Here is a 24,406-nt window from a genome sequence, read left to right on the forward strand (position 1 = left end):
TACCTCACATTTATTTGTGTTTTACTTCAATTGCCAATTATATGCCCATTCTGCAAGTTTATTAATGTCCTCCTGTAATTAGTTGCAATCCTCCTCAGTATTGACTATCGCCCCCAATTTGGTGTCATCCGCAAATTTAGAAATTGTATTTTTGATTCTAAAGTCTAAATCATTAATATAAATAGTGTACAACAATGGTCCCAGCACTGATCCTTATGGAACACCACTACCTACCTTCTGCCACTGTGAATAGCTACCTTGTACCCCTACTCTCTGCTTTCTGTCTTGAAGCCAGCTAGCTATCTATTCTGCTACTTGTCCCCTGACTCCGCATTCCCTGATCTTGTTCATCAGTCTATTATGGGGTACCTTATCGAAGGCTTTTTGAAAATCTAGATAAATTACATCCACTGCATTACCATTGTCTACTCTCTGTTACCTCTTCAAAAAATTCAATGGGATTGGTCAAGCAAGACTTTCCCTTTTGAAATCCATGCTGACTATTGATCATTATATTTTTGGTTTCTAGATGTTCTTCTATTTTCTCCTTTGATAGGGATTCCATTATTTTTCCTACCACCCGACTGGTCTATAATTCCCTGGACATGTTCTATCCCATTCTTAAATATAGGTATTATGTTAGCTATCCACCAGTCCTCTGGCACTACACCTTTTTCTAATGAATTATTAAATATGTGTAGTAATGCCTCTGCTACCTCTTCCCTAGATGCTTTTAAAATGCGGGGATGCGATCCATCCGGACCAGGGGTTTTATCCTCTTTGAGTGTGATTAGTTTATTTAATATATCCCCTCTTTATTTTAAATGTACTTATCTCATTACTAATCCCATCATCCAATGTCATGTCCACCTCTTCTATCTCCCTGGTAAATACTGAACCAAAATAATGATTTAATATCTCTATCATTACCTGTGGTATTATCCTGTCTATCCCTTAATGGCCCTATTCCCATCCCAACCTTCCTTTTTTTATTGATGTTCCTGTAAAATATTTTACTATTTTGTTTTATGCTCCTTGATAATTTAATTTCATAGTTCCTCTTTGCCTTCCTAATTTTTTTTTTACTTCTCTCATAAACGTCTTTATTTTCCCTTATCATGCACTCCCTTGCTCTCTATGTACTTAATGTATGCCTCTTTCCTTACCCTCAATTGTTTCCTTATGGATTTATTCATTCATTGAGTATCATTAGTGTTTATTTGTTCTTTCCTTTCAGCAGAATATATTGCTCAAACACTCTGTTGACACGGTTTTAAAAGTTTCCCATTGCTGTTCTGCATCGTTTTTTGCCAAATTGTTGCCCATTTTATTTTCCAAAGTTCTATTCTCAGCCCCTCAAATCAGCTTTGCTCCAATCTATTACCCTGGTTTTCATCATACTTATGACTTTCTCAATTATCATCTTAAAGCGTATTACATTATGGTTCCTATTGCCTAGATATGTGTGCTAGGTCCATGCAGCAGAGCAGGTCTCCAGTCATCTTGGTTTACCCTTGCCACTGAATAAAGGCCTAGCTCTGTCAAGCCTGTGTGGTGGCTGGTGTGCAATGGTCACCACACATTAAAAAAATTCACGCACAGGCATCTTCCACCCCCTCAATTGGAGTTCAGGACTGGAATATCGGACCCTTCATCGAAAGACCTGTGAACTCGTGGAAGCAAGTCATCCTTGTTCGAGGGATTGCCTATGATGATGATTGCCTAGATGTTTCCTTACTTTTACTTCTCTTATCTGCTCTGGTTCATTCCCCATTAATAGATCCAGTAACATATCCTCCCTTGTTAGGCTTTTTACATATTGGGTTAGAAAGGAGTCCTGTACACACTGTAGGAACTCCATTCCCTTATCCCCTTTACCTGCCTCTTAATATCTGGGTAATAGAAATCCCCCATGATTATTATTCCAAATTTTTTACTCAGTTTCCTAATGTGTCTGCATATTTCTTCCTCCCCTTCCCTTCCACTATTGGGTGGTCTGTAGACTACACCTATTAGTGTGATTGATCCTTTATTATCTTTTATCCCTATCCATATGGATTCTATATTTGTCTTGCTGATAGCGGCATCACTTTTTTCTACTGCCATTATATTATCCCTAATAAGTTTAGCTACTCCACCTCCCCTATTTCCCCCTCTATCTTTTCGAAATATGTTATACCCTGCAATGTTTAATTCCCATCCTGATTTTTCTGTCGCCATGTCTCAGTAATTCCTATCATGTGTGGTTTCTTGCAAAGCACGATTACCTTCAGCTCCCCTGGTTTATTACGGACACTGAGTGCATTGCTGTACAGACAGTTTAACTCATTTATAATAGGATTTCCTCTCACTTTATGTTAAACCTTCTTTTTAAACTCCTGTTCTATAACTCTATCTATTCGCTTACCATCAATGCCCTCCCTTACTTTATTATTTCCTGTGTTCTCTTTTCCTGTTTTTATATTTAGGCTGGTTATATTTCTTGTAGATCCCGCCCCCCAATCTTACTAATTTAAAGCCTTTGCCATCTCCCTATTTACAGTTCCCTTATCTTTCATAGCAATCTTTTGTGACACCTTATTGAATGCCTTTTGAAAATCCAAATATACTACATGCACTGGTTCTCCCTTATCTCATCATCATAGGCAGTCCCTCGGAATCGATGAAGACTTGCTTCCACTTTTAACATGAGTTCTTATGTGGCTGTACAGTCCAATACGAGAACCACAGACTCTGTCACAGGTGGGGCAGATAGTCGTTGAGGGAAGGGTTGGGTGGGACTGGTTTGCTGCACGATCTTTCCGCTGCCTGCGCTTGTTTTCTGCATGCTCTCGGCAATGAGACTCAAGGTACCCTGTTAGTTACACCCTCAAAAAACTCTAATAGATTTGTCAAACGTAATTTCCCTTTCATAAATCCGTGCTGACTCTGCCCAATCATATTGTAATTTTCTAAGTGCCCTGTTACCACTTCCTTAATATGAATTTCAAAATTTTCCTGGCGACTGATGTCAGGCTAACTGGCCTGTAGTTTCCTGTTTTCTCTCTCCCTCTTTTTTGAATAGCCGGATTACATTTGCTACCTTCCAATCCGCAGGGACCGTTCTACACTCATGGGAATTTTGGAAGATCAAACCAATGCATCCACTATTGCTGCAGCCACCTCTTTCAGAACTCTAAGATGTAGGCAATCAGGTCCAGGGGATTTGTTGTCTTTTCTTCCCATTAATTTCTCCAGTACTTTCTCTTTACACAATACTAAATCTAAAATAGTCTGTTAATTAGTTGGTTCCTTGACATATTCTTCTAGAAAACTGTTTTGAATGCATTCCATGAACCCGTCCTCCAAGCTACTTTTGCCAATTTGGTTTGCCCAGTCTATATGAAGATTAAAGTCTCCCAGGATTATTGCATGACCCTTACTATATGCTCCTGTAATTTCCTGATTTATACTCTGTCCAACACTATGATTACTGTTAGGGGGCCTATAAACTAATCCCCAGTGTTTTATCCCCTTGTTATTTCTTAGCTCCACCCATACTGATTCTTACATCCTGACTTTCTGACCCTTTCTCCCTACTGCCTTTATCTTATCCTTTATTATCAGGGCTACCTCTCCTCCTTTTCCATTTTGCATGTCTTTTCTAAAAGTCAAGTACCCTGGAATGTTCCTAACCTTGGTCACCCTGCAACCACATCTCAGTAATTGCTACGAGATCAAACCCATTTATCTCTATTTGTGCCATTAATTCTCCTGTCTTGTTACAAATGCTTTGTGCTTTCTGGTATAGCTCTTTTAATTTAAATGTTTTACTAATTTTCCCTGATGTGGCCTTAGTCACTAATGCCCTATTGCCTTTGTTAAACTTGTTGTCCCTTTCTGACACAATGTGCTTGATTTTACTCAAATTGCTACTCTGCTCTACAGCTTTGACTTTTCCCTTTAGACTTATAGATTTACTCAACTGAACCCTCCATCCTCCTTATTAGTTTAAAGTCCTATCTACTGTCCTAGTTATTTGATTTGCCAGGACACTGATCCCAGCTCGGTTTAACTGGAGTCTATCCTATTCTGCCTGGCATCTTCCTCTCTGCCTTTAATTCCATCTGTGTTTTCTTGAATCTCTCTCTCTCGCTCTTCCCCATGTATCCCTCTGTCTTTTTCTCTTACCCAGTCTCTCTCTCTCTCTCTCTCTCTGACTCTCTTCCCCATGTATCTCTCTGTCTCTTTCTCATACCATATCTCTCTCTCTCTCTCTGTCTCTCCCTATCTCTCTTTCCCATGTATCTCTTTGTCTCCTTCTCTCTCTTTCCCACTATGTCTGTTTGTCTCTCTTCCCCATGTATCTCTCTCCCGTCTCTCTCTCTCTCTCTCTCTTCCCCACTATCTCTCCATCGCTCTCTCTCTCTCTCTTCCCCATGTATCTTTCTGTCTTTCTCTCTTCCCTACTATCTTTCTCTCACTTCCCCAATACCTTTTACTCGCTCTCTTCCCCTCTCTCTCTCTCTCTCTTCCCCTGTCTCTCTCTCTCTTCCCCAATACCTCTCTATCTGTCTCTGTTTTCCCTGTATCTCTCTTTCCCAATTTCTCTCTCTCTCTTTTCCCCGTATCTCTCTGTTTCTTTCTCTTCCCCAGTGTCTGTTTCACTCTTCCCCAGTATCTCGCTCTCCCTCTCTCCCCCTGTCTCTCTCTGTTCCCCAGTATCTCTCTCTCTCTCTCTCTCTCTCTGTCTCTCTTTCCCTTTGTATCTCTCTTTTCCCCAATATATCTCTCTCTCTTTTCCCCTGTATCTCTCTCTGTCTTGTTCTCTTCCCCACCATCTCTCTCTCTCTCTCTCTCTTCCCCACTATTTCTCTCTTCCCCACTATCTCTCTCTCGCTCTCTTCGCCACTATTTCTCTGTCTCTCTCTTCCCCACTATCTCTCCATCTCTCTCTTCCCCACTGTCTCTCCTCGCTCACATCCCCATTATCTCTTTCTCTTCCCCACTATCTCCCCATTTCTCTCTATTCCCCATTATCTATCTCTCATCCCCACTATCTCTGTCGCTCTCTCTCTCTCTCTTCTCCATGTATCTTTCTGTCTCTCTCTTCCCCACTATCTTTATATCTATCTTTTTCTCTGTATCTCTCTCTGTCTCTTCCCTAGTATCTCTCTCATTCTTCCCCACTATCCCACTATCTCTCTCTCCCCTTGTATCTCTGTCTTCCCCATGTATCTCTCTACACCTCCCACTCTTCTCTGTATCTGTGTCTGTCTCTCTTTCTCCCCCACTATCTGTCTCTCTCTCTTCCCACTATCTCTCGCTCTCTCATCCCCATCTCTCTCTCTCTCTCACTCTATCTTCCCGTATCTCTCTTTCCCACTATAGCGCCGTCTCCATCTCTCTTCCCCATCTATTTCTCTCTCTCTTCACCACGTATCATTCTGTCTTTCTCTTCCCCACTATCTTTCTGTCCCCCATCCCCCCGCCCCCCCCCCCATGTATCTCTCTCTCTCTTTCTCTTCCCCAGTATCTCTGTCTCTCTGTTTACCCCTTTACCTCTGTCTGGTTCTCTCTCTCTCTCTCTCTCTCTCTCTCTCTCTTCCCCATACCTCTCTCTATCTCCCTCTCGCTCGTCTCCATTATCTTTCTCTCTCCACCCCACTATATTGCGCTGTTCCCCATCTGGCTCTCATCCCCACTATCTCTCAATCTCTCTCTTCTCCATTATCCCTCTGACTGTCTCCCTCTTCCTCAGTATCTCTCTCACTCTGCCTCTTTTTTTAATCTCTCTGTCTGTCTTCACCTGAGCCTTTCTATCACTATGTTTCCTGCCTCTAGTTTAATCTGTGTTTTCTTGGCCTTCTCTCTCATCTCCTTTCTCTCTTTCACTCTCTCTCTCTTCTGTCTCACTCCATTCCCCATGTATCTCTGTCTGTCTCACTTTCATACAGTATTTCTCTCTGTCTCTCTGTATTCCACATGAATCACATCTCTTTTTCTTACCCTGTATATCTCTCATGTAATGCTCTGCCTCTCTCTCTTCCCCTGTATAATTAACACGAGGGAAAAACCATTGACCTCTTCCTCACTGATCTACCTGTCACAGATGTATCTGTCCATGACAGCATTGGTAAGAGTGACTACCGCACAGTCCTTGTGGAGACAGAGTCGCATCTTCACACTGAGGACACGTTCTATCATGTGTGGCACTACCATCATGCTAAATGGGATAGATCTAGCAGCTAAAAACTGGGCATCCATAAAGCGTTGTGGGCCATCAGCAGCAGCAGAATTGTATTCTACCACAATCTGTAACCTAATGGCCCGGCATAACCTTCACTCTATCAGGAGGGTAGCTAATGTAACATCACTTTTTAAAAAAGGAGGCAGAGAGAAAACGGGTAATTATAGATCGGTTAGCCTGACATCAGTAGTGGGGAAAATGTTGGAATCAATCATTAAGGATGAAATAGCAGCGCATTTGGAAAGCAGTGACAGGATCGGTCCAAGTCAGCATGGATTTTTGAAAGGGAAATCATGCTTGATGAATCTTCTGGAATTTTTTGAGGATGTAACTAGCAGAGTGGACAAGGGAGAACTAGTGGATGTGGTGTATTTGGATTTTCAAAAGGCTTTTGACAAGGTCCCGCACAAGAGACCGGTGTGCACAATCAAAGCACATGGTGTTGGGGATAATGTACTGACATGGATAGAGAACTGGTTGGCAGACAGGAAGCAGAGAGTCGGGATGAATGGATCCTTTTCAGAATAGCAGGCAGTGACTAGTGGAGTGCCGCAGGGCTCAGTGCTGGGACCCCAGCTATTTACAATAACATTAACGATTTGGATGAAGGAATTGAAAGTAATATCTCCAAGTTTGCAGATGACACTAAACTGGGTGGCGGTGTGAGCTGTGAGGCGGACGCTAAGAGGCTGCAGGGTGACTTGGACAGGTTAGGTGAGTGGGCAAATGCATGGCAGATGCAGTATAATGTGGATAAATGTGAGGTTATCCATTTTGGGGGCAAAAACAAAGGCAGAATATTATCTGAATGGTGGAAGATTCGGAAAAGGGGAGGTACAACAAGACTTGGGTGTCATGGTTCATCAGTCATTGAAGGTTGGCATGCAGGTGCAGCAGGCGGTGAAGAAGGCAAATGGTATGTTGGCCTTCATAGCTAGGGGATTTGAGTATAGGAGCAGGGAGGTCTTACTGCAGTTGTACAGGGCCTTAGTGAGGCCTCACCTGGAATATTGTATTCAGTTTTGGTCTCCTAATCTGAGGAAGGATGTTTTTGCTATTGAGGGAGTGCAGCGAAGGTTCACCAGACTAATTCCAGGGATGGCTGGACTGTCATATGAGGAGAGGCTGGATCAACTGGGCCTTTATTCACTGGAGTTTAGAAGGATGAGAGGGGATCTCATAAAAACGTATAAGATTCTGATGGAGCTGGACAGGTTAGATGCAGGAAGAATGTTCCCGATGTTGGGGAAGTCCAGAACCAGGGGACACAGTCTAAGGATAAGGGGTAGGCCATTTAGGACTGAGATGAGGAGAAACTTCTTCACTCAGAGAGTTGTTAACCTGTGGAATTCCCTGCCGCAGAGAGTTGTTGATGCCAGTTCATTGGATATATTCAAGAGGGAGTTAGATATGGCCCTTATGGCTAAAGGGATCAAGGGGTATGGAGAGAAAGCAGGAAAGGGGTACTGAGGGAATGATCAGCCATGATCTTATTGAATGGTGATGCAGGCTCGAAGGGCCGAATGGCCTACTCCTGCACCTATTTTCTATGTTTCTATGTTTCTACTACCATCAAGCCAGGGGACCAATCCTGGTTCAATGAGGTGTGTAGAAAAGCATGCCAAGAGCAGCACCAGTCATACCTAAAAATCAGGTGCCAATCTGGGGAAGCTGCAACACAGGACTACATGAAGCAGAACCATTTGGTTCCAGACCTCATTACAGCCTTGGTCCAAACATGGACAAAAGATCTGAATTCCAGAGGTGAGGTGAGAGTGACTGCCCTTAACATCAAAGCAGCTTTTTTGACTGAGTGTGGCATTAAGGAGTCCTAGTAAAACTGAAGTTAATCGGAATCGGGGGGAAATCTCTCCACTGACTGGAGTCATATCTAGCACAAAAGAATTTGGTTGTGATTGTTGGAGGCCAGTCTTATCAGCCCAGGTGTTCCTCAGGGCAATGTCCTAGGCCCAACTATCTTCAGCAGCTTCATCATTGACCTTTTCCCATCAGAAGGTCAGAAGTGCGGGATGTTCGCTGATGATTGCAGTGTTATTCCATTCGCAACTCCTCAGATAACAAATCAGTTTGTGCCCGCATGCGCAAGATCTGGACAACATCCAGGCTTGGGCTGATAAGTGGCAAGTAACATTCGCACCACACAAATGCCAGACAATGACTATCTCCAACAAGAGACAGTCTAGCCACCTCCCCATGATATTCAACAACATTATCATCGGCAAATCCCCCATTGTCAGCATCCTGGGAGTCACCATCCCCTGCCTCTCTCCCTACCCCATCTCTCTTTTTCTGTCTTCCCATATCTCTCTGTCTGTCTCGCTCTTCCCCGTATCTTTCTCTTTCCCTATCTCTCTCGCTCTCTCCCCTCTTTCTCTCTGTCTCTCTCTCTTCCATTGTATCTCTCCATCTTTCTCTCTTCCCCTGTTTCTTTCTTTGTCTATCTCTCTGGAGAATCATGTTTTGATTTAACAGTGTGTGATGAGTAAGCTCGATACATGACCTGACACTTGAACATCCAGAACTAAGGAGACCTGCTGGAATAGGTCTGTCACTGGGAATGGGAAACATAGAAACATAGAAAATAGGTGCAGGAGTAGGCCATTCGGCCCTTCGAGCCTGCACCGCCATTCAATGAGTTCATAGCTAACATGCAACTTCAGTAACCCATTCCTGCTTTCTCACCATATCCCTTGACCCCCTAGTAGCAAGGACTACATCTAACTCCTTCTTGAATATATTTAGTGAATTGGCCTCAACAACTTTCTGTGGTAGAGAATTCCACAGCTTCACCACTTTCTGGGTGAAGAAGTTTCTCCTCATCTCAGTCCTAAATGGCTTACCCCTTATCTTTAGACTGTGACCCCTGGTTCTGGACTTCCCCAACATTGGGAACATTCTTCCTGCATCTAACCTGTCTAAACCTGTCAGAATTTTAAATGTTTCTATGAGATCCCCTCTCATTCTTCTGAACTCCAGTGAATACAAGCCCAGTTGATCCAGTCTTTCTTGATATGTCAGTCCCACCATCCCGGGAATCAGTCTGGTGAACCTTCACTGCATTTTCTTACTCAGCTCCAGATACCCTGCACATCAAGTCCTGACTGCAGAGGTGACAGTATCAGCAACAACCTGCATTTCTATAGCACTCCTCATGGGAAGGAAGACACTCAGAAGCACTTAGAATCATAAAATGGTGACAGCATGGAAGAAGGCCATTTGGCCCGTCGAGCCCGTGCTGGTTCTCTGCAAGAGCACTTCAGTGCCACTCTCCCGTCTTTTTCCAGTAGCCTTGCAATTTTTTTTCCTTCAGTTACTTATCCAATTCCCTTTTGAAAGCCATGATTGCGTCTATCTCCACCACCCTTTCAGGCAGTGTATTCCGGATCCTAACCATCGCTGTGTAATTTGTTTTCCTCATGTCACCTTTGGTTCGTCTGCCAATCACCTTAAATCTGTGTCCTCTGGTTCTCGACCCTTCCCTCAATGGGAACAGTTTCTCTCTACTCTGTCTAGACCCCTCATGATTTTGAACACTTCTATCAAATCCCCTCTCTACCTTCTCTGCTCTTAGGAGAACAACCCCAGCTTCTCCAGTTTATCCATGTAACTGAAGTTCCTCATCCCTGGAACCATTCTTGTAAATCTTTTCTGCACCCTCTCTAAGGCCTTCACATCCCTCCTACAGTGCGGTGCCCAGAATTGGACACAATACTCCAGTTGAGGCCGAACCAGTGTTTTATACAAGATCATCATAATTTCCACATTTTTGTACTCTATACCTCTGTTCATGAAGCCCAGGATCCCGTAAGCTTTTTTAACCGCTTTCTCATCCTTCCCTGCCACCTTCAACGATTTGTGGACATATGCCCCCAGGTCTCTCTGTTTATGCACCCCCTTTAGGATTGTACCCTTTAGTTTATATTTCTTCTCGTCATTCTTTCGACCAAAATGTATTACTTCGCACTTTTCGGCATTAAATTTCATCTGCCACGTGTCCACCCATTCCACCAGCTTGTATATGTACTCTTGAATCTATCACTATCCTCCTCGGTGTTCACGATACTTCCAAGTTTTGTGTCTTCTGCAAATTTTGAAATTGTGCCCTGTACACCCAAGTCCAAGTCATTAATATATATCAAGAAAAGCAGTGCTCCTCGTACCGACCCCGAGGGAACACCACTGTATACCTTCCTCCAGTCCAAAAAACAACAATTCACCACTACTCTCTGTTTCCTCTCACTTAGCCAATTTCGTATCTATGTTGCCACTGTCCCTTTTATTCCATGGGTTTAAACCAGCCTTACATCCCTCAGCATTCTCGGTTGTATCTCATCCAGTCCTGGTGACTTATCTATTTTAAGTACAGCCAGCCTTTCTAGTACTTCCTCTTTATCAGCTTTTATCTCATCCAGTATTTCAACTACCTCCTCTTTCACTATGGCTTTGGAAGCACCTTCCTCGGTAAAGACAGATGCAAAGTATTAATTTAGTACCTCAGCCATGCCCTTTGTCTCCATGTGTAGCTCTCCATTTTATTTCCTAATTGGCCCCACCCCTCCCCTTACTACCCGCTTGTTATTTATATTCCTGTAGAAGTATTTTGGATTCCATAAGAACATAAGAACATAAGAATTAGGAACAGGAGTAGGCCATCTAGCCTCTCGAGCCTGCTCCACCATTCAACAAGATCATGGCTGATCTGGCTGTGGACTCAGCTCCACTTACCCACCCTCTCCCCGTAACCCTTAATTCCCTTATTGGTTAAAAATCTATCTATCTGTGATTTGAATACATTCAATGTGCTCGCCTCAACTGCTTATTTGGGCAGAGAATTCCACAGATTCACAACCCTCTGGGAGAAGAAATTCCTTCTCAACTCGGTTTTAAATTGGCTCCCCCATATTTTGAGGCTGTGCCCCCTAGTTCTAGTCTCCCCGACCAGTGGAAACAACCTCTCTGCCTCTATCTTGTCTATCCCTTTCATTATTTTAAATGTTTCTATAAGATCACCCCTCATCCTTCTGAACTCCAACGAGTAAAGACCCAGTCTACTCAATCTATCATCATAAGGTAACCCCCTCATCTCCGGAATCAGCCAAGTGAATCGTCTCTGTACCCCCTCCAAAGCTAGTATATCCTTCCTTAAGTAAGGTGACCAAAACTGTACGCAGTACTCCAGGTGCGGCCTCACCAATACCCTATACAGTTGCAGCAGGACCTCCCTGCTTTTGTACTCCATCCCTCTCGCAATTAAGGCCAACATTCCATTCGCCTTCCTGATTACCTGCTGCACCTGCAAACTAACCTTTTGGGATTCATGCACAAGAAGCCTTCCGCGAGAGGTGGGCACCGGAGGGACTGGAGTGCATCATCACGCCCGGCAACCAAATTTTAATTTGATTTTACGTTTTAAAGTTTAATTTGTTTTAATTGCCGGTGCTTTTAGTGTCCCCCTTCCCTTTTATAGGGGGCACTGGGGAAAATTGTGATTTTAGTGCCCAAAAAAAAAAAAACCAAAAAAAAAAAAAAGAAAAACACAAAAAAAAAACCAAAAAAAAAAAAAAAGGGGGGAAAAAAAGGGCCTTGAAAATGTCTGGAGTGTCACCCAGGTCGGGTGGCACCGTTTATTGTTTTTATGTTTTCACAGGTGAACTCAAAAGAGTTTCATGCACAAGAACGCCAGGTCCCTCTGCACCGCAGCATGTTGTAATTTCTCCCCATTCAAATAATATTCCCTTTTACTGTTTTTTTTTCCAAGGTGGATGACCTCACACTTTCCGACATAGTATTCCATCTGCCAAACCTTAGCCCATTCACTTAACCTATCTAAATCTCTTTGCAGCCTCTCTGTGTCCTCTACACAACCCGCTTTCCCACTAATCTTTGTGTCATCTGCAAATTTTGTTACACTACACTCTGTCCCCTCTTCCAGGTCATCTATGTATATTGTAAACAGTTGTGGTCCCAGCACCGATCCCTGTGGCACACCACTAACCACCGATTTCCAAGCTGAAAAGGACCCATTTATCCCAACTCTCTCTTTCAGTTAGCCAGCCAATTCTCGATCCATACTAATACATTTCCTCTGACTCCGCGTACTTTTATCTTCTGCAGTAACCTTTTGTGTGGCACCTTATCGAATGCCTTTTGGAAATCTAAATACACCACATCCATCGGTACACCTCTATCCACCATGCTCGTTTTATCCTCAAAGAATTCCAGTAAATTAGTTAAACATGATTGCCCCTTCATGAATCCATGTTGCGTCTGCTTGATTGCACTATTCCTATCCAGATGTCCCGCTATTTCTTCCTTAATGATAGCTTCAAGCATTTTTCCCACTACAGATGTTAAACTAACCGGCCTATAGTTACCTGCCTTTTGCCTGCCTCCTTTTTTAAACAGAGGCGTTACATTAGCTGCTTTTCAATCCGCTGGTACCTCCCCAGAGTCCAGAGAATTTTGGTAGATTATAACGAATGCATCTGCTATCACTTCCGCCATCTCTTTTAATACCCTGGGATACATTTCATCAGGACCAGGGGACTTGTCTACCTTGAGTCCCATTAGCCTGTCCAGCACTACCCCTCTAGTGATAGTGATTGTCTCAAGGTCCTCCCTTCCCATATTCCTGTGACCAGCAATTTTTGGCACGGTTTTTGTGAAGACCGAAGCAAAATAATTGTTTAAGGTCTCAGCTATTTCCACATTTCCCATTATTAAATCCCCCTTCTCATCTTCTAAGGGACCAACATTTACTTTAGTCACTCTTTTCCGTTTTATATATCTGTAAAAGCTTTTACTATCTGTTTTTATGTTTAGCGCAAGTTTACTTTTGTAATCTATCTTTCCTTTCTTTATTGCTTTCTTCGTCATTCTTTGCTGTCGTTTAAAATTTTCCCAATCTTCTAGTTTCCCACTAACCTTGGCCACCTTATACGCATTGGTTTTTAATTTGATTCTCTCCTTTATTTCCTTGGTTATCCACGGCTGGTTATCCCTTCTTTTACCGCCCTTCTTTTTCACTGGAATATATTTTTGTTGAGCACTATGAAAGAGCTCCTTAAAAGTCCTCCACTGTTGCTCAATTGCCACCGTTTAGTCTGTGTTTCCAGTCTACTTTAGCCAACTCTGCCCTCATCCCACTGTAGTCCCCTTTGTTTAAGCATAGTACACTCGTTTGAGACACTACTTCCTCACCCTCAATCTGTATTACAAATTCAACCATACTGTGATCACTCATTCCGAGAGGATCTTTTACCAGGAGATCGTTTATTATTCCTGTCTCATTACACAGGACCAGATCTAAGATAGCTTGCTCCCTTGTAGGTTCTGTAACATACAGTTCTAAGAAACAATCCCGTATGCATTCTATGAATTCCTCCTCAAGGCTACCCCGTGCGATTTGATTTGACCAATCGATATGTAGGTTAAAATCCCCCATGATTACTGCCGTTCCTTTTTCACATGCCTCCATTATTCCCTTGATTATTGCCTGCCCCACCATGAAGTTATTATTTGGGGGCCTATAAACTACGCCCACCAGTGACTTTTTCCCCTTACTATCTCTAATCTCCACCCACAATGATTCAACATTTTGTTCATTAGAGCCAATATCGTCTCTCACAACTGCCCTGATATCATCCTTTATTAACAGAGTTACCCCACCTCCTTTCCCTTCTTGTCTATCTTTCCGAATTGTCAGATACCCCTATATGTTTAATTCCCAGTCTTGGCCACCCTGCAACCACGTTTCTGTAATGGCCACCAAATCATACCCATTTGTAATGATTTGTGCCATCAACTCATTTACTTTATTTTGAATGCTGCGTGTGTTTAGGTAGAGTGTTTTAATACTAGTTTTTAAACCATGATTTTTAGTTTTGACCCCTCCTGCAGCCCCTTTATATTCATACATATTGTCCCTTCCTATCACCTTGTGGTTTACACTTACCCCAATGCTACTCTGCTCTGTTGCCTCCTGCCTTTTGCATTCTTTCTTGGGGTCCTGTTCATCTGAGCTGTCACCCACTCTAACTAGCTCTGAGCTCTCTCCTGGGTTCCGAATACTCCTTGCATTGAGGCACCGAGCTTTCAGGCTTGCCTTTTTATTACACTTTGACCCTTTAGAATTTTGCTGTACAGTGGCCCTTTTTGTTTTTTGCCTTGTGTTTTTTCTCTGCCCTCCACTTTTACTCATCTCCTTTCTGTCTTTTGCTTTTGTCTCCATTTTGTTTCCCTCTGTCTCCCTGCATTGGTTCCCATCCCCCTGCCATATTAGTTTAACTCCTCCCCAACAGCACTAGCAAACACTCCCCCTAGGACATTGGCTCCGGTCCTGCCCAGGTGCAGACCGTCCGGTTTGTACTGGTCCCACCTCCCCCAGAACCGGTTCCAATGCCCCAGGAATTTGAATCCCTCCCTGCTGCACCACTGCTCAAGCCACGTATTCATCTGAGCTATCCTGCGATTCCTACTCTGACTAGCACGTGGCACTGGTAGCAATCCCGAGATTACTACTTTTGACCTCCTACTTTTTAATTTAGCTCCTAGCTCCTTAAATTCGTCTCGTAGGACCTCATCCCTTTTTTTACCTATATCGTTGGTACCAATATGCACCACGACAACTGGCTGTTCACCCTCCCTTTTCAGAATGTCCTGCATCCGCTCCGAGACATCCTTGACCCTTGCACCAGGGAGGCAACATCCCATCCTGAAGTCTCGGTTGCGGCTGCAGAAACGCCTATCTATTCCCCTTACAATCGAATCCCCTATCACTATCGCTCTCCCACTCTTTTTCCTGCCCTCCTATGCAACAGAGCCAGCTACGGTGCCATGAACTTGGCCGCTGCTGCCCTCCCCTAATGAGTCATCCCCCTCAACAGTACTGAAAACGGTGTATCTGTTTTGCAGAGGGATTACTGCAGGGGACCCCTGCACTACCTTCCTTGCACTGCTCTTCCTGCTGGTATTCTATTCCCTAGCTGGCTGTGGACCCTTCACCTGCAGTAAGATCAACTCGCTACACGTGCTACTCACGTCATTCTCAGCTTCGTGGATGCTCCAGAGTATGTTAGCTGCTAATCTATTCTCATATTCTTGCTTTGCTCCTCATTTCCTTTTTCACTTCTCCTCTAAACTTTCTATATTCTGCCTTGTATTCTCAACTTGACATTTGTCGTACACCCCCTTAATCTGCTTCATCTTACTGTCTGGGGCCAAAATTCAACCTCCCAAAAAATCCACATACCGGCAGAAAGCGGCGGCCAGGCTACGGAGTCGAGCGGCTGCTGGCTTCCGGTCCAATGGCCGCCACAATTGAAATTTACCTCAGTGATTTTTCTAGCGTTCCCCACTTCCGTCCCGCTGCTCCGACTGCCCTAAGTGTGTCATCAAAGGGTGCACCACCGAACTCCCGCACATCCATGACACCCCCCTGCGAAATTTAGCTGGAAAAATCATAGATCCGCCGCACGGTTCCCCCAAAAGCTTTTTCTGTTGGTGCACCTTCCTTTCACTTTGTAAGCCATGGCAGCACGGCGGCCCTTCAAGGGGAGGGCACACTGTCACGGCCGTCATGTTTTTAATTTTGACGGCCGACTTCCCAACCTGTTGGGTGCCAGGCCGCTGGTCCAGCCGAAACCCTCCCCGATGGCCCAGTGGGCCGAACCTAAACAATCGCTGCTTTTCTCCCCTTTAAATGAGGGGAGAGACATGGTGACACACGCATGCACTGACATCAGCACCGCTCTGCTGCTGACTGATAGCGGCAGAGACTCTGTCCTGCCTCCACTTCCACCCCTCTAGAGAACTTACCGCCTCACTTCCACCCCCATCATGACCGACTTCCGGTCCACTCCAAAAAAATTGCCAAAGAGCTGAAAATCGATCAAGAGTCTGCCTCGTCTGACGCGATGGTAAAAACACACTGAAAATGTGCCAGGTTTCCAGCGGGAGTGAATTTCTACCCCTCTATCTCTTTCATCATCCAGAGAGCTCTGGCTTTGGATGCCCTACCTCTTCCCTCGTGAGAATATACCTCGAATGTACCCACACTATCTGTTCTTTAAAGACAGCCCATTGTTCGATTACAGTTTTGTCTGCCAATCTTTGATTCCAATTTATCCGGGCCAGATCTGTTCTCAACCCACTGAAATTGGCCTTCCTCCAATTAAGTATTTTTACTCTAGAATGCTCCCTGTGCTTTTCCATAGCAAATCTAAATCTTATGATACTATGATCACTGTTCCCTAAATGTTCCCCGACTGACACTTACTCCACTTGACCCAACTCATTCCCAGAACCAGATCCAGCAATGCCTCCTTCCTCATTGGGCCTGAAAGCTCTCCTGAACACACTTCAGAAATTCTTCCCCCTCTCTGCCCTTCACACTATTACTAGCCCAGTCTATATTAGGATAATGGAAATTCCCCCATTATCATTACTCGATAGTTCTTGCACCTCTCTGTAATTTCACTGCAAATTTGTTCCTCTATATCCTTCCCAGTAGTTGGTGGCCTTAGAGCAAAGAAGGTTGAGAGGAGATTTGATAGAGGTGTTCAAAATCACGAGGGGTCAAGACAGAGTAGGTAAAGAGAAACTGTTCCCAATGGCAGAAGAATCGAGAACCAGAGGACACAGATTTAAGGTGATTGACAGACGAACCAAAGGCGACATGAGAAAAAAAAATTACACAGCAATGGTTAGGATCTGGACTGCACTGCCTGAAACCCGGAGCTTGAGCTCCTCCAGCTGACAACACTTCCTGCATGTATGGTTGTTCTGGACACGGGAAGCATCCTGGAGTTCCCATATGGCACAAGATGTACATTCCACGGGATTGAGGTACCCTGCCATGCCTCTACTTAATAGATTATTAACCAACTTAACAGAAAAAAGCTGAAGGCTTAAAAAAAATCAGCAGCTACACACCAATTTTTTTTTTCCTTTTAGCTCCTTCCCTTGTGCTCCCTAACTCTCATGCTCCCTCCCGGCTCTCAGGCCTACCTTTATCTATGGCTGTTCCTTCCGCTCTCTCCTGCTAATTCCTACTCTCTCCAAATTCACACTTTAGCACTCAGTTTAGAAGCACTCTATTTAGGATCACTCTGTGCAGACCACTCATCATCAAGCACTTCCAGGGAGGGTACTCTTAACAACAAAGGTGACAAGGACTGGAGGTCTAGCATAGGAACGAACAGCACGGGCAAAGAAGAGATCTTTGAGGGGAGGCAGAAATGTATATGTGACTGAGTGTGGAAGTCAGGAGAGCTGAATAAGTGGGATGGTGGGTGGAGGAAGTAAGGAGAAGGAACGGAAAGTGTGAGGAGAAGAGACGAAAGGAAGAAAGGAGCAGACAGTGAGGGGAAGCCCAGTGTTAGAGGGAAGGAGATAGTGAGAGGTCAGGTGAAGTTTTAGAGGAGGGGAGACATTGGTGGGTGTATCTAACCCGTGCTGTATCTGCCCTGGGACTGTTTGATGGAGCAGTGTAGAGAGAGTTTTACTTTTGTATCTAACCCATGCTGTACCTGCACTGGGAGTGTTTGATGGGTCAGTGTAGAGGGAGCTTTACTCTGTACCTGACCCAGGCTGTACGTGCCATAGTTGTGTATGATTCTGATACTCTGTGTCATTAATAGAGATCCATTCCCAGCACTGACATCGTCACCTTGACGATCAGCATAAAAGTTTCACAAATAAGCTCCCTGGTGTACGTTGTTGTGTCCCGGTTCACTGAGCTACCATGTCTTCTGCTGGCTCTGTTTGCAGGACGGTCCTGTTGCCTCATTGTGATGAACACGATTTGAAGCCTCTGTCGTGCTGGCAGCAGGTGAAAGCTTTCTACACGTCGCCCGTGGTGGTCTTTTACTGGAACGTGGTGGCCTATTTCGGCTTCCTCTGGCTTTTCTCCTACGTTCTGCTGATCGATTTCCAGAGTCTACCTTCTGGGAGGGAATATCTTCTCTACTTCTGGCTTTGTACCCTGGTGTTTGAAGAAATACGACAGGTGAGGCCTAAATTTCTGACGTACGTGGTTAAAGAGGCAACTGAGTACAATAGCTAAGGATGGTCCCTGGGGTTAGCCACTGTCCCTCTGACACAGGAGCTCTGCTCAATTCCTGTACCAGGCAAAGGTATGAATATTGTGTTCCTAACACAGATGAGACTGCACACAGGGAGGTTAAAGTAATAGTGACCTCAGTCTTTATTAAGACACTCCAGAGTGAGTAACAGGGATTAGGGGCCGGCTTATATACAGTGCTCCCAAGGGATGCTGGGATCCCTTGAGACTTCAGAGGATGCACTCCCTGGTGGCGGCACATGGGAGTGCATGCTTTACAGATGCACAATATCACTCCCCCCCCACAAAGTCAAAGTGAAAACTATTTACAAGGTGAGGCGGTCAGGAGCCTTTCTTTCCCTGGTGGACTGCCTCGGTACAAATGTCTGTTCTGGTGTGTTGGCTGTGCCCTCGCTGGGCTGGCGTGTTGTTGGCCCTGCAGGGCTGCTAGGTGAGCCTGGCCTTGCTGGGCTGTTGGGCGGGATGGGTTTGATTTCCTGATCCGGGGTGGTGTCATTGATCCTTTGGGTGTGTGTTGTGGGCTCGAAAAAGATGGTGTCTGATGTGGGTTGTTCAGGGCAGACTGTGAACCGCAGCCTTGTTTGGTCCAGGTGCCTTCTGCAAATTTGTCCATTGTCTAGTTTGACTACAAACACCCTACTCTCTTCTTTAGCTATCACTGTGCCTGCGATCCACTTGGGACCATGTCCATAGTTTAGCACATACACAGGGTCATTCAGATCAATTTCCCGTGACACAGTGGCGTGACCATCGTTTACATTTTGTTGCGGCCGCTTGCTCTCTACCTGATCATGCAGGTGGGAGTAAACCAGCGAGATCTGGTTTTAAGTGTCCTTTTCATGAGTAGCTCAGCCGGGGGCACCCCTGTGAGCGAGTGGGGTCTCGGGCAGTAGCTGAGCAGTACTCGGGACAGGCGGGTTTGGAGTGAGCCTTCTGTGACTCGTTTAAGGCTCTGTTTGATTGTTTGTACTGCCCGCTCTGCCTGCCCATTGGAGGCTGGTTTAAACGGGGCCGAGGTGACATGTTTAATCCCATTGTGGGTCATGAATTCTTTAAGTTCGGCACTGGTGAAACATGGCCCGTTGTCACTGACCAGTATGTCAGGCAAGCCGTGGGTAGCAAACACGGCCCTCAGGCATTCAATGGTGGTGGTGGCGATGCTTCCCAACATTATTTCACATTCAATCCATTTTGAAAAAGCATCCACCACCACCAGGAACATTTTACCGAGAAACGGGCCCGCATGGTCGACATGGATCCTTGACCATGGTCTGGAGGGCCAGGACCACAAACTTAGTGGTGCCTCTCTGGGCGCGTTGCTCAACTGAGCACACATGCCGCATTGCCGTACACAGGACTCTAAGTCAGAGTCGATACCGGGCCACCACACGTGGGATCTGGCTTTCATTTTCACCATTACTATACCCAGGTGTGTGCTGTGGAGATCCGAGATGAACGTCTCCCTGCCCTACGTGGTTACACCACAACAGGCAGTCTGCCTGAATGGACAGCTCAGCCTTTCACCGCTGGAATGGCTTAATTATCTCTTGCATTTCAATGGGGATGCTGGCCCAGCTCCCATGCAGTACACAGTTTTTTACTAGGGACAGCAGAGGATCTTGGCTGGTCCAAGTCCTAATCTGGCAGGCCATGACAGGTGATTTATCATTTTCAAACGCTTCCATGACCATCAACAATTATGCGGGCTTTGCCACCATCACCAAGTTTGTAGGCTGCGCCATTTCCACTCCTGTGGTGGGCAATGGTAGCCGACTTGAGAGCATCCGCATAGTGCTCGGTGCCTGGCCTGTGGCGGATGGTACAGTTATATGCTGATAGCGCGAGTGCCCACCTTTGTATGTGGGCTAAGGCATTAGTATTTATCCCCTTGTTTTCAGCGAACAGGAATGTGAGGGGCTTGTGATCGGTTTCCAGCTCAGATTTGAGGCCAAACAGGTACTGATGCATTTTCTTTACCCCGAACACGCACGCTAATGCCTCTTTCTCAATCATGCTGTAGGCCCTCTCGGCCTTAGACTAGCTCCTGGAAGCATAGGTGACAGGTTGCAACTTCCCCGCAACATTAGCTTGTTGTAATACACACCCGACTCCGTATGACAATGCGTCACATGCTAGCACAAGTCTTTTACACGGGTTATACAATACAAGCAGCTTGTTGGAGCATAAAATGTTTCTGGCTTTCTCAAAAGCAATTATTTGGTTTTTTTCTCCATATCCAGTTCTCACCTTTGCGCAATAACACATGAGGGGCTCTAAAAGGGTGCTTAACCCCGGTAGCAAGTTACCAAAATAGTTGAGGAGTCCCAGGAACGACCACAGCTCCATGACGTTCTGTGGCCTGGGTGCGTTCCTGATAGCCTCTGTCTTGGCATCTGTAGGTTGAATGCCATCCGCCATGATCTTTCTCCCCAAAAACTCCACTTCTGTTGCCATGAAGACGCATTTCGACCTCTTCAGCTGCAGCCCTGCGCGATCCAGTTGCTGGAGGTCCTCCTCCAGGTTTTGTAGGTGCTCGACGGTGTCCCGACCCATGACCAATATGTCGTCCTCAAAGACCACCGTGTGTGGTACCGACTTGAGTAGCCTCTCCATGTTTCTCTGGAAGATCGCCGCAGCCGACCGAATTCCAAACGGGCATCTGTTGTAGATGAACAGTCCCTTGTGCATGTTGATGCAGGTGAGGCCCTTCGAAGACTCCTCCAGCTCCTGCGTCATGTAGGCCGAAATCAGCTCGAGCTTGGTTGAACGTCTTGCCTCCTGCCAGCGTCGCAAATAGGTCGTCTGCCTTAGGTAGCGGGCATTGGTCCTGCAGTGAGAAACTATTAATAGTTACTTTATAATCGCCGCAAATCCTGACCGTGCCATCACTTTTGAGTACTGGAACAATCGGGCTGGCCCACTCACTGAATTCCACTGGGGAGATGATGCCCTCGCATTGCAGCCTGTCCAGCTCGATTTCCACTCTCTCCCTCATCATGTGAGGTACCGCTCACGCCTTGTGGTGAATGGGTTGTGCCTCTGGGACCAAGTGGATCCGCACCTTCGCCCCGGAACAGTTTCCAATGCCTGGCTCAAAAAGGGAAGGAAATTTGTTAAGAACCTGGGTACATGAGGCCTCATCGACATGTGATAGCGGTCGGATGTCATCCCAGTTCCAGCGGATTTTGCCCAGCCAGCTCCTTCCAAGCAGTGTGGGGCCATCGCCCGGGACAATCCAGAGTGATAGTTCATGCACCGTGCCCTCGTAGGTGACCTTGACCATGGCGCTGCCCAGGACAGTGATAAGCTCTTTGGTGCACGTTCTCAGTTTGGTGTGGATGGGGCTCAGGGCTGGTCTTAGTGCCTTGTTGCATCACAGTCTCTCAAACATCTTGATAGATTGGCTAGCGCCAGTGTCCAGTTCCATGGCTATGGGTAAGCCATTCAATTTTACATTTAGCATTATAGGTGGACATTTCATCGAAAATGTGTGCAGCCCGTGTACTTCAGCATCTGCCTCATCTTTCTGAGGCTCGAAATTGCTTTGATCCACCATGGACCAATCTTCCTCTGCCACATGGTGGTTAGCAGGTTTTGCAGAGCTTGCAGCTTGTTTGCAATCTCATTGGAGGTGCCCCATTGTTCCACATCTCTTGCAAACATACCCGTTGAAGTGGCATGAATAGGCTGAATGGAAACCTCCACAATGCCAACAGGGTGTGAATTGCCTTGCATTCATCCTTTTTTGCGGACTCTGAGTCATCTGGGTCACCTGAGGCCTGCTGGCAGTTGCAGACTCGTGGTTTCTGCCCTGTACATTTCTGCTCACAAACACAGTTCCAGTTAATTTATGAACATTGCTAGCACTTGTGTGCTGAGAGATTTGTTTGGTTTTCACTGGTGGACATAAACGCCTGTGCTATCGCAATGGCTTTACTGAGGGTCGTTGTCTCTGCAGTCAAAAGTTTCCGTCGGATGGTCTCGTGGCCAATGCCCAGTACAAAAAAGTCTCTGAGCATTTGCTCCAGGTAGCCATCAAACTCACATTGTCCTGCAAGTTGCCTTAGCTCGCCACTTCCTGACCTTCAGATCGCTGGCACGTGTAGAACCGATACCTCGTCATCAGCACGCTCTCCCAGGTTAAGATGCTCCCGAACCAGTGTACACAGCTCCTCATATGACTTATCTGTGGGTTTTACCGGAGCCAGAAGATTCTTCATGAGGCTGTAGGACGAGGACCACTCTCCTTTTTGCAACGCTTCCTTCTCCGTCCATGTCATTGGCTACAAAGTACTGGTCTAACTGTTCGACATCGGCTTCGCAGTCCTCACCCTCCGAGAACTTCTCCAGGATGCCCACAGTTTGCTGCATCTTTGCGTTGAATTCGTATACTCGTCGCCTGTTATTGTGTTCCTAACATAGATGAGACTGCACACAGGAAGGTTAAAGTAACTGACCTCAGTCTTTATTAAGACACTCCAGAGTGAGTAACAAGCCTTAGGGGCCGGCTTATATACACTATATAAGCCGGCCCCTAAGGCCTGTTCCCTTGGGACTTCAGAGGATTCACTCCCTGGTGGCGGTACATGGGAGTGCATGCTTTACAGATACACAACAATGAAGATCTCTTCTTCTCACTGCAAGTTGCCATACAAAGTGCAAGAAGTTCAATACAGAATCAATTCAATCTCAAGAGAACATGGATCCACACAACAGGTTAATCACTAATTCGAAATCTCATTAGGGAGGCAAACCAATGGGAAATAAAACAATGTCCTCCTGGTACAGCAGGGGGCACACGTTTGAGATTGGGACTGTGTGATGTAGAACAGTGTAGAGGGAGCATTACTCTGTATCTAGCCCGTGCTGTACCTGCCCTGGGAATGTTTGATGGGACGGTGTAGAGGGAGCTTTACTCTGTACCTGACCCGGCTGCAACTGTTCTGGAAGTGTCGATGGGGACACTAGCTGACCACATTGGAAAGCGTTCCATTCCCAGCATTGCCAAACCCACTTTGATGAGCACAACACTTCTGGGGCTGGATTTTCGGTTGGAAGCTTGTTCAGGCGCTAATGGTGGCAGGGCAGTAAATTTTGCCTGGAAATGATTTGCGATGGCAGCCAACAAATTCGATTGCTGCGCCCTGAGAGTGGAGTGGAATGCGAAGGGAAGCATTCTACATCTCTCTGAGGGCACTTGGCCAGACGAGCTACTGAAAATCTGTTGCTGAAGAGTCCGCTTCGGAGCGCCCCAAGAGAGGCCTCGCTGGAAAAAAAAAAATCAGCCGAAAAAACATTCCCACTATACTGCTCACTCCAAATAAAGATAAATCGCAAAAATAAAACAAAAAAAAAAACAATCTTACCTCATGCAGTCATTCCTTCCCTCACCGCCGCCGGTATAGCTCTGACCTCCAGCTTTCTCTGGCGCCACGGGGTCAGCGCGAAACAAATTTTCAGATTGGTACGGTACTGGGGGCATTGCCCATCGGCGTAACATTCTGAGCGGCAGTGCTCAGCACCACCGCAAAACCGCCACCAAATTTCCCGGCGCAGGGCTGGAAGCATTTCCAGACCCATTACCACCACTCTGGGGCACTAACAAAGGTGCAATTGAAATGAAAATCCAGCCTCTGTTGTTTTAAAGTTCTTACCTCAAACATCTCACTGGTGGAGGTGGGACATGTGACCCCCAGTTAGGTGGCACAGTAAATAGTATAGATGGGAGCAGAAAGTTGCAAAGAGACGTTGATAGATTAATTGAGTGGCAAGAACTGTGGCAGGTGGAATTCAACATGGGGAAATGTAAGGTCATTCATTTTGGACCTTAGGAAGATAGATCAGAATATTTTCTAAATGGCGAGAAGCTAGAAATTGTAGAGGAGCTGAGAAATTTAGGGGTCCAGGTACAGAAATCACTAAAAGCTAGTGGATGGGTACAAAAAATAATTAAATAGGTTAATGGAATGTTGCCCTTTATCTCGAGGGCTGGAATACAAAGGTGTGGAAGTTATGTTACAGTTGTACGGAGCTCTGGTTAGGCCCATCTGGAGCACTGCATTCAGTTTTGGGCA

The 24,406-nt window shown here is 45.6% G+C and overlaps 1 protein-coding gene across 1 annotated transcript in view; it reads left to right on the top strand.

The window, feature by feature from the left end:
• The window catches only part of trpm2 (transient receptor potential cation channel, subfamily M, member 2), a 410,019-nt gene that overhangs the window by 212,637 nt on the left and 172,976 nt on the right, over window positions 1-24,406 (top strand). Inside the window, exon 19 of the mRNA XM_070876247.1 lies at window positions 18,020-18,257. Coding sequence (XP_070732348.1) covers window positions 18,020-18,257 — 238 coding nt within the window. The remainder of the gene's footprint in view (window positions 1-18,019; window positions 18,258-24,406) is intronic.

The sequence above is a fragment of the Pristiophorus japonicus genome, chromosome 3 (assembly GCF_044704955.1).
Source record: "Pristiophorus japonicus isolate sPriJap1 chromosome 3, sPriJap1.hap1, whole genome shotgun sequence".
In the NCBI taxonomy this organism is placed as follows: domain Eukaryota; kingdom Metazoa; phylum Chordata; class Chondrichthyes; family Pristiophoridae; genus Pristiophorus; species Pristiophorus japonicus.